This window comes from Primulina huaijiensis, chromosome 10 (genome assembly GCF_012295235.1).
Source record: "Primulina huaijiensis isolate GDHJ02 chromosome 10, ASM1229523v2, whole genome shotgun sequence".
NCBI classification, from domain to species: domain Eukaryota; kingdom Viridiplantae; phylum Streptophyta; class Magnoliopsida; order Lamiales; family Gesneriaceae; genus Primulina; species Primulina huaijiensis.
In genome coordinates, this window is record NC_133315.1 from 14148000 (window position 1) to 14159424 (window position 11425).

General features: G+C 36.3%; 1 protein-coding gene across 1 annotated transcript in view; it reads right to left on the reverse strand.

Annotated features, from left to right (window-relative positions):
- LOC140985906 (protein FAR1-RELATED SEQUENCE 5-like) overlaps positions 1-1605 on the reverse strand; it is an 11572-nt gene extending 9967 nt beyond the window's left edge. The window contains exon 1 of the mRNA XM_073453849.1: positions 406-1605. Within this exon, the coding sequence (XP_073309950.1) occupies positions 406-1605 (1200 nt within the window). The remainder of the gene's footprint in view (positions 1-405) is intronic.
- Between the last annotated feature and the right edge of the window lie 9820 nt (positions 1606-11425).

An 11425-nucleotide genomic window follows, 5' to 3' on the forward strand; every position in this document is an offset into this window, starting at 1 on the left:
TTCACCAGCAATTTCAACATCTAATTTCATGTTCTCAAACATCTCATTTATCTCCAATGAAAGACTTTGAAGTCTTCTTTTGATCAAGTTTTTCGAATCAACATGAACAGTACTTTTTGTAATGAGATCATAACAAAGTCTCATCATTTGATTTCTATACACAATATCTGAATCTTTCCCACACTCCATGCTGAAATTTTCACAACATTGTATCCTATTTCTAATTGTCTTCGTCCATCGCATTTTTATGTATCTTGTTGGTATCGAATGGACATTCATGAATTTTAAAAAAATCAAAATGTGCTTACACAACACTCCAACTGTTTCAAAATAATGACAAGTGCATTTGATTTCATTAGTTTCCACATCAAATGTGACATTTTGGATCCTATTTGATTGTCCAACCGATCTTATGTCAAACTTCATTGGATTGCCCGTGAATGTAGGGGGATGATCAAACTCAATGTTTAAAGAATTCACTAACTCCTTTTCAAAGATTTTGTAGATGTCAATTGTATAAACAGATGCGGCATGCTGTAGCAACGGTTGATTTTTCACTACGAGTGTAGGCGTCTTATGTCGGCACTTATAGTCTTTTTCATTTTCTTTTATCCGCCACCGTTTCTGAATTTCTTCAAATCTATTCACAAATTCAAATAGAGTAAAAGTTCTCTTTCCACCATCTTTCAAAACAGAGTTTGTGCATTCACTTCTAGAGGTAGCCTTAAGCCCAGCACAAAATTTTTTATTACTAAATGCTGTTGACCATTTATGTCGCAACTTGTACATTCCCCTCAACCACGAATGGTTTTCAAGACCAAACTCACCAATCATTTTTTTCCACACCACATCAAATTCTTCCTCAGAATCACAAAATTGCATACACTTCATAAACATGCCTTTAAATTCATGATTGACATTCAAGTTGCCCAAATGTGAAGGGGCATTTTTTGAAATGTGCCATTGGCAAAGACGATGTTGTGAACATGGAAACACCGATTCAATAGCATTCATCATTGCTTGACATTGATCTGTGAAAATTGTTTCTGGTTGTTTCCCCCCCATAGATTCAAGAAATGTCTTAAACAACCACTGAAATGAAGTCTCTGTTTCATCAGACATGAAAGCTAACCCAAACATCACATTATCCATATGATGATTTATGCCAACAAATGGAGCACATATTAAATTATATCTATTAGTCCGATAAGTTGTATCAAAAGAAAGCACATCACCGAAATACTCAAAATCAATCCTAGCTCGACTATCTCTGTAAAAAAAATTTGACAAACGACCATTTTCATCCATCTGAATATCCCAATAAAACAAGTCTTCCTCGTTTGATTTGGTTTTAAAATATCGTATCAACTCAAAAGCATCTCCATTTTCAACCCTCGAGTGTCCCTTAGTGACATAATTCAGATAATTATAAGCATCTTTTCGAATAAAACCTAAATTCTCCACTCCATGTGATTCTTTCTCCATATATGACAACACACTAGAAGGTTTTATCCCAGCCTCTGACATTACTCTTAAAGTTTCACCTTGAGCATATGAAACTTTACGAGCCGATCTCAACAAATATCTTTGACTTTCATCAACCATTTCATGATTATGGTTAATTTCAAAAATTGTCACTCTCCAGTCTTCATTTTTTTTCCTTCGAATCCTAAGTCTTGCTTTACATTTGGTTCTTGTTTCTAGATTTTGATACAAAGGTCTATTGTTATTTGCACTCCGCTTTCCATCCTTTATTCCTTGAGATGAACATTCAAATTCTTTCATATAAAGATCTTTAGAACCACTAAAATAAGCTTCTTTCCCCCTTCGAGCACTAAAACCTCTAGTGTGTGCATACTCACAATATAATAAATAAGCATCATCAATACTTTTTATGGTTTAACCAATAGCTAACCTTTGCTCAAATTCCTCAACAGTGGATACATGTTTTTTCTCAACATCTGACATCTCCTCATTTTCGGCCTTGCTGTCTTCATTGGTGCAAATGGTATTACTAATAACACCTTCTCCATCATTTAATATCAAATCTAACAAAAAATAGAGATAAACATTATAGATATTAAAAATCATCAATTAACAATATTATTTGATATATAAACGATCAAGAAATTTTAAAAAATATGATACATTCTATCAATGTTGTATTTATGGGCATATCTGTGTTTCTTTTAAAAAAATTCTTTATATTAATGTATTGTTCATATAAATGAATGGTGAAAAATAATATTAAATGAAAAAATAAAACTTGGCTATTCAAGAAACGATATCAACGAAACATTAAATATCGATTCTGAAAAAGAGGACTTTAAATGGACTAAAAAACTACTATAAAATACATACCTTCCATTAAAAATTAATGCTGCTGAATGGGAGAACTTTGGGTTGTTGAATGGCCGGAAGAAGACACTCACATCACTTAATTGACGATGGTGAAGAATTAGATTTTTTTATCGTTCAACCTTTTCTTCTCTTATTGTTCAACCATGGTTAAATATATAAATGTATTGATAAGTTAAGGTAACCAAGAAAGAGAAATTCAGAAAGTAGACAGAGAAAATAGCAATAAATTAGGAAAGAGAAAAGAAAAGAAAAATTAAAAAGACAAACAAAATAAAATAATAAGACGAGACACGTGTCAATTATTTGATGTAGGGGGAGTAAAGCTCCCGGTGGAGCATAGACACTCTCATTTTCAACTTATTAACGTATCTAGCATAAAATTAATTCATTACTTAAGAGTGAATGGTATGATCCAAATTGTCGAAAGTAAAAATCAAATTAAAATTATTGGTGATACCCTCATAAGAGTCCGGGTCATGGATGACCAGGGATATCAAATGGATAACCCAAATCAGGGTCAATATGTAGGATGGACTCTTCAAAAGCCGGGCAGGTGGATATCCGGGACATCTTCTCCCCGGGCTACCAGATGTCCGGGCCCTCATACCAGTTCCCGAGAATCTTTTTACCTGGGTACCTCAAAAACAACACTTCACTCGAGTGCAGCAGTATGGAATACATTATGCTTGGCAATAATTACTGTCAGAACCACAGGAGTTGGCGTGTCAGAACAACTTGTCCGAAGCAGCTTATGGGCAGCCATACTACCCTAATTTGCATATGGGCACTGAAAACAAGTTAATCATGAGATTTTCTCCTATAAATAGCAGATATGTTTATCATTTAAAGGATTCTGAATTCTGGATCTTTGAGCACTCATATATATCCTCACATATATTGCCATTTTCTTCATTTCATTGTTTGCAGGTTACGTGTGAAGTCATATCCCTTTCTCAGTTTCCTTGAACACAATAAAGAAAAAAAAAACTCTCATTATAATCCAGTGGATTTCCCCGACCCTGCTTACCAAATTCACTCGGATATCATCATTGGCGCCGTTTGTGGTCAAGACGAAGACGTGGCTCCTACAAGAAAGACGAATCAAGATACTTACCGGTTCCTGGAGATGATGCACTTATCTCTGGACAAGGTGGTCTTCCACCCACAGGACCTCCACCTGTCATTACTTTGTCCCCGGAGGATTTGGCTCGGATTATATCCGATGCAGTGGAGAAGGCCGTAGCAAGAAGGGCCTCTTCTCATCATGCTACGCAGCCCGAAGAAGAGCAGGAGATGAGAGAGGAGGAAGTAAGGATGGAGGAGAGGGAGTCTAGTGCCGGTTCTAAGTCTCCTAATGTGGCCAAGGAATTGGAAGAATTGAGGCAGAAAATGAGGGTTTTGGAGGGGAAAATTAAGAGTCGGAATCATGCTCGGGTAGTCACTAAAGGATGCCCTTTTGTGGATGCTATTGTTTGGAAACCTTTGGCCGGGCATTTTAAATCCGCAAAAATCAAGGACTATGATGGCAGTGCTGACCGTGAAGAGCATTTGGCCCAGTTTGAGAACATGACCATGTTGCATTGCTATGGGGATCGAATTAAGTGCAAAGTGTTCCTAACTACTTTGGTGGACTCGACACAGAGGTGGTTTGAACGATTGTCCCCCCCAGAGCATTAAATCTTTTGAGGATTTTCAAAAGGCTTTTCTACATCACTTTAGCAGCATCAATAAGTACAAAAAGACTAGTTTTAGTCTTTTTGAAGTAAAGCAGAGCCCATAAGAAAGTTTGAAGGCTTACATTCGAAGATTTAATCGTGTTGCTTTAGATGTCCCCTCCTGCACCCTCGAGACCAAAACCACTGCATTCACTCAGGGGCTAAGGGAGGGGGAATTTTTTCGATCATTTACCAAGAAAACGCCCGGGAATTTTGAGAATCTTTTGGCCCGGGCGGAGAAGTATATTAATATAGATGAGGCTCAGAAGCAGAAGAGGGAGGCTTTGAAGAGAGAGAGGGGTGGCCGGGTGTCTAGACCCGAGGAGAGAGGGCAGAGGAGGAGTAATCTCGGGTATTTTTCTCACCATGTGCCTTTAAAGATTCCCCGGGACCGAGATGTGCAAGAGTGCAGTGCAGAAAGATCGCAAGATCTGAATCGCACTTCACAACCTGTGAGGCCCGAGAAGAAGAGATTTTGTACCCTTCACAAAGTGTGTTACCATAACACAGAGGATTGCCGGACATTGAAAAGAGATTATGTCCCGTCTACTATCCAGGGACATAATTCACCAAGTAAGAGGCCAAGATTGCCACCCTGAGCAACTTGGCAGCAGGACCCAGTGCACGGGAGAGATCGAGAGGTGTCCCTAGTGGGAGGATAAATCAGGAGCCCGAGAGGAAAAAAGCCTCACCCCCTGCCTTGGGGGTAATAAAAATTATATCTGAAGGCTCTACTGATGGTGATTCCAATCGAGCTCGGAAGTCGAGGAGTAGGAGAGATTGTATGGAGGTGGAGGGAGTGAGGAGGAGTGAGGCGGTTATTAGCTTTGGCCCGGAAGATCTTAAGGGCGTATATCTTCCCATAATGATGCCTTGGTGATCCAAGCATGGGTAGCAAATTATGACATCATGAGGGTTTTTGTTGACTCAGGCAACTCTGTGAATGTTATTTTTAAGGAACCCTCATACAGATGGATTTGTAGGGGTACCAATTGGAGACAATGTAAACTGCACTTTTTGGCTTTGCTGGCCATGCTGTCTACCTGGAGGGAGAGATTGTCTTGCTCTTGACTCTGGGCACTCGGGAGTTGAAAAAGATCGTCATGACCACTTTCAACGTCATGGATGCCCCATCATCATATAATATTATTCTATGGCGGTTAGCCATGAATGAGTTAAGGGCGTTGGCATCCACATATCATCAGAAGATTAAATTTCCAGTGGAAACCAAGTGGGAGAAGTCCGGGGAGATCAGCAATCTTCTCGGAAATGTTATGTGGAAGCGGTCCGGGTGGATCAAAAGAAGGCTAGAAGAGAGGGAAAGAGAGCAAGTGGTGGTGAGGAGGTGGAGAGAGTAGTAGAAAAGGGGGAGGCGCAGTTTGTGGCAGAAGAGGAGCAAGAAGTGTTGGAGATCGGGACAGACAAGGAGATCCGGGTGGCTCGAGACCTTGAATTATCCACCCTGGTCAGTTTAATAAACTTTTGGCCATATTCGGGAAATACCTTGATAGGTTCCTGTAATACATGTTTCATCAACATCTTTTAAAACATAAATTTGATAAATAAAAGGTAGACCAAGTATTAATTGGCTAGAAATATCTTTTGCTAATAAAAAACTGGTATGAATACAGATTTTATCTTTGCAAATATATGCTTTTGGTAATTTATAATTTATTTCTAAAGGTAATCCTCCAGCAGAGAGAATGTGTAGTTTTATGAAAATACTTAGTAGGAATTAATCCTTCTTGTATCACATTTAAATCTGCACCACTATCTATCATAGCAATGAAATTCTTTTTATAAGAATTATCTATTAACAAAGTAATATTTGTATACTATTTTTGAGATATGATCATACTTAAAACAGATAAATGATTATTATCGGAAAATGAAATATTTTGACTACTATCATTATCTTCTTTGTTATTTTCAATAACTGAGATACGATAACTTAGATGATTATTATTGTGATGTAAAATTTTTATTTGTTCTTTAAGATTATTAATCTCTGTAACTAAAGCTTGTATTGTAACAGGATTTTGTTTATTATATTTTTGTTGTAAAAGATTTTTTACTTCTTTCATAGTATACGATTGTTCTTGTTTAATAAGAATGTTATTGTTACTACTTGTTGAAGCAGTATTTTCCATTTGATCAATAATTGTTGATTTTAAGATTGGATCCTTAATCATTTTAAGGAATTCTAAAATATTATTGTTAGTTAAGACATTAATATTTAAATCCTGAAATTGTGACATAAGTTTATAAAACTCATCATTTTTATTATCAGTTTCACTTAAATGATTGATACAAGATTCTCCTTGTATACAATTATCACATTCTATATCAGAATTAAAAGATTTATTTTCTATTATATATCTTCTGAATTATAAAATTCTGAACTAAATTATGAGCTATTATCAGATTCACTATCTGAATTCTGATTAGAATCTATTATTATTTTTATTGATTTTATCTTTAAGATTTTCATCTATGTCTAAATTATTAATTTTGTTTTAGCCCAACATTGATTAGCATAATGTCCTAGCTTTTTACATTTATTACAAATAATTAATTTATTTTTAGCTTTATTTTCAGCTTTCCGTAATTCACGGCTTTCTTTTCTTTTATTCTTTCTATCTTTTTGTCTATCAGACAAATGTCTTTTCTTCTTATAAGGTCTTTCATTTTTATCTTTTATTTTCTTCTTACCTTTATTAGATAGGTCCATACCAAATTAATCACAAAATTTTCCTAATTGTTTTCTCTCAAGTAAATTTTGTCTCTTAATTTGATTATTTAATTTTAATTCATTACAGAGAGCTAAACTCTCTTGAATACAAATACTAATTAGTTTACCATAAGTATAATTTTCATAAGGAATATTTATGTCTTCCTTTCTTAATACTTTTCTGATTCTTTCTGCAAATAAGAAAGGTAAACCATCTATGAATTATGGTTTGTCTTTCCAAATACTATTATTATAGTCTGGTATCTCATAAATACGAGATAAAAAAATATCTCTATACTATCTAAAATCAGTAAATGTTTTACATTTTAGATTACTTAATAAAGTACGAATTTGTTCACTATTATCAGTAAATTTACCAGTAAAATGTTCAATCATAATCATTATTAATGAATAGACTGCATTCTCTAGTTGAATATTATCTTCAATTTTTATTGAATTTAAAATCTCATCTTTATGGGAATAATGTAAATAATTATCCCACCAACCTTTAAGTTGACCAGTAAATCCTGCTATTATCATTTTAGCAATATTTTTATCATTATTTCCTGATGTTTTACATACAGTATTATACATAAGCATTCTATGAGCAGTATTATAAATCTGCTTATCACTAAAACCATCAATATTCAATTCATAAATACTTTTCCCATTATAAATATTAGAAAATATATATTCTTGTTCTTCTATAAGAACATCCATGGGAGTTGGTCTATCATAATAATATTTATTTTGGATAGGTCTATCTGCCCATTTAATTTTATTAATTTTTTCATCAGAAATATTATTATTTTCAAACTCTTCGTTAAGAGTATGTATATTAAGATTTTTAAATTTTTTTCTAATAATTTTTCTATATCAGAACATAAGATTTAAATTTAAAATCTTTATTATCTGGAGGGGATTGAATAGAAGAACTGGCAATAGAAACAATATTAGTATCTGGTTCTTGTATATGAACATCTGGTTTAATTTGATTAATAGCTATGACTATCTTATCTATTTTTTAGAGAATTTATTTCTTCTCTTATTATAGTTAAATATAAATTTGTATAATTTTGATTTTCAATTATATGGTTAATATGTTTAACAGTTATATGTAACATATCATTTTCAAATAGTTTTGAAAAAGCAGTAAAATTTAAAACTTTATTATTTTTTTTTTCTATAAGAAAAGGTTGCTGAGGAGGATAAACTGATTTTTGAATCAATCCAGAAAAAAGTTTATATGTTCTTTCTAGAACAGAAATATAATCAATAATAAAAGTTTTAAAACATCAAGGAACAAAATGTATTAATTTGTTTTGATTTTCACAAAATTTATAAAATTATGTAACAATATATGTAAATTCTTCTTCAAAGAAATTTTTAAAATACCAATCTCTGAAAGATTTCTATTTGGGTAGATAAAATTCTGCATTGATCTTCGCTCTAGCACGAGATCCTTTAGTAGAATCAATTTTAAAGGTTTTATCCATTAAATACTGAAATTCATTTGTGAAACTGTATCAGTTTCTCTAACTTTCTGAAAATTACTTTCATGAACAATATTATTTTGATTTATAATTAAATCATCTACTGTATCTTGTACAGAAGATTCTTCTTCTCTTATCTGAGAAGTAGAAGCTCTAGAAGTCTGTGGAATACCCACCATATAATCTAGAGGTGAAATAAAAAAATGACTAGATCTTGATCTACCATAAACAGAAGAGGGTAATAATCTTCTTTATTCATTATTAAACTGTATTTGAACAGATCCTTTATTATTTTGAATAACTTGCTGTAAATCTCTATTTATTATAGGATTTCTAGGAACAGCTTGCTCAATTATCCAATGTTCTGGAAATTCTATTTCTTCCCATTTTATAGATCTACGAGTTGTAATATTAGATCTATTAAAATTAGTTTCTATAAGAATAGTTTCATTTAATTTTTTTATCTATTCTTTTACACATAGGATTAAGTGTAAATAATGGTTTATAATAAATACGATAACATATACATATAACTTCTGTACCTCGGATTATATCCGATGCAGTGGAGAAGGCCGTAGCAAGAAGGTCCCCTTCTCATCATGCTACGCAGCCCGAAGGAGAGCATGAGATGAGGGAGGAGGAGGTAAGAATGGAGGAGAGAGAGTTCAGTGCCGGTTCTAAGTCTCCTACTGTGGCCGAGGATTTGGAAGAATTGAGGCAGAAAATGAGGGTTTTGGAGGGGCCAATGGAGAGTCGGAATCATGCTCGGGTAGTCACTAAAGTATGCCTTTTGTGGATGCTATTGTCCGGAAACCTTTGGCCGGGCATTTTAAATCCGCAAAAATCAAGGACTACGATGGCAGTGCTAACCCTGAGGAGCATTTGGCCCGGTTTGAGAACATGACCATGTTACATTGCTATGAGGATCGAATTAAGTGCAAAGTGTTCTTAACTACTTTGGTGGACTCGACACAGAGGTGGTTTGAAGGATTGTCCCCCCAGAGCTTTAAATCTTTTGAGGATTTTCAAAAGGCTTTTCTACATCACTTTAGCAGCATCAATAAGTACAAAAAGACTAGTTTTAGTCTTTTTGAAGTAAAGCAGAGCCCATAAGAAAGTTTGAGGGCTTACATTCGAAGATTTAATCGTGTTGCTTTGGATGTCCCCTCCTGCGCCCTCGAGACCAAAACAACTACATTCACTCAGGAGCTAAGGGAGGGGGAATTTTTTCGATCATTGACCAAGAAAACTCCCGGAGATTTTGAAGATCTTTTGGTCTGGGAGGAGAAGTATATTAATATAGATGAGGCTCAGAAGCAGAAGAGGGAGGCTTTTAAGAGAGAGAGGGGTGACCGGGTGTCTAGATCCGAGGAGAGAGAGCAGAGGAGGGGTAATCTCGGGCATTTTTCTCGCCATGTGCCTTTAAAGATTCCTCGGGACCGAGATGTGCAAGAGTGCAGTGCAGAAAGATCGCAAGATCTGAATCACACTCCACAACCTGAGGCCCGAGAAAAAGGGATTTGGTACCCTTCACAAAGTGTGTTACCATAACACAGAGGATTGCCGGACATTGAAAAGAGATTATGTCCCGTCTACTATCCAGGGACATAATTCACCAAGTAAGAGGCCAAGATTGCCACCCTGAGAAAATTTGCAGCTGGGACCCAGTTCGTGGGAGAGATCGAGAGGTGCCCCTAGTGGGAGGATAAATCAGGAGCCCGAGAGGAGAAAGGTCTCACCCCCTGCCTTTGGGGTAAGGTCTCACCCCCTGCCTTTGGGATAATAAAAATGATATCTGAAGGCTCTACTGATGGTGATTCCAATCGGGCTCGGAAGTCGAGGAGTAGGAGAGATTGTATGGAGGTGGAGAGAGTGAGGAGGAGTGAGGCAGTTATTAGCTTTGGCCCGGAAGATCTTAAGGGCGTCAATGTTCCCCATAATGATGCCGTGGTGATCCAAACCCGGGTTGCAAATTATGACATCATGAGGGTTTTTGTTGACTCAGGCAACTCTGTGAATGTTATTTTTAAGGAACCCTCATACAGATGGATTTGTAGGGGTACCAATTGGAGACAATGTAAACTGCACTTTTTGGCTTTGCTGGCCATGCTGTCTACCTGGAGGGAGAGATTGTCTTGCCCTTGACTCTGGGCACTCGGGAGTTGAAAAATACCGCCATGACCACTTTCAACGTCGTGGATGCCCCATCATTATATAATATTATTCTATGGCGGTCGGCCATGAATGAGCTAAGGGTCGTGGCATCCATATATCATCAGAAGATTAAATTTCCAGTGAAAACCAAGTGGGAAAAGTCCGGGGAGATCAGCCATATTCCCGGAAATGTTATGTGGAAGTGATCCGGGTGGATCAAAAGAAGGCTAGAAGAGAGGGAAAGAGAGCAAGTGGTGGTGAAGAGGTGGAGAGGGTAGTAGAAAAGGGGGAGGTGCAGTTTGTGGCAGAAGAGGAGCAAGAAGTGGTGGAGATTTGGACAGGCAAGGAGATCCGGGTGGCTCGAGACCTTGAATTATCCACTCGGGTCAGTTTCATAAACTTTTTAAAAACTACTTTTAATTTTTTTGCCTGGTCCCAGCAGGAATTGAGCGGGATCTCACCCGTGATAACTGAGCATCATCTGAACATCCTCCCGAGATTTCAACCTATTAAGCAGAAGAATAGACATTTTTGGCCCTGAGAAGGACAAAGTAATTGATGTACAGATTCGAGATTTGCTGCAAGCCGGCCATATTCGAGAAATACAATTTCATACCTGGCTCTTGAATGTGGTGTTGGTACCAAAGGCTGCTGAGAAATGGAGGATGTGTGTTGATTTTAGAGATATCAACATGCTTGCCCCAAAGACAATTATCCCTTGCCCCGGATTGATCAGTTGGTGGATTCCACCTCAGGGTGTGAATTACTTAGTTTCATGGATGCTTACCAGGGGTATCATCAAATTCCTCTGGCCAAGAGTGATCAAGATAAAGCTAGCTTCATTACCTCGGGAGGCAAATTTTGCTATATTGTCATGCCTTTTGGATTGAAGAATGCTGGGAATACATATCAACGTCTGATGAATAGAGTATTTGAGAAGCAATCAGGGAGAAACGTGGAGGTGTATGTTG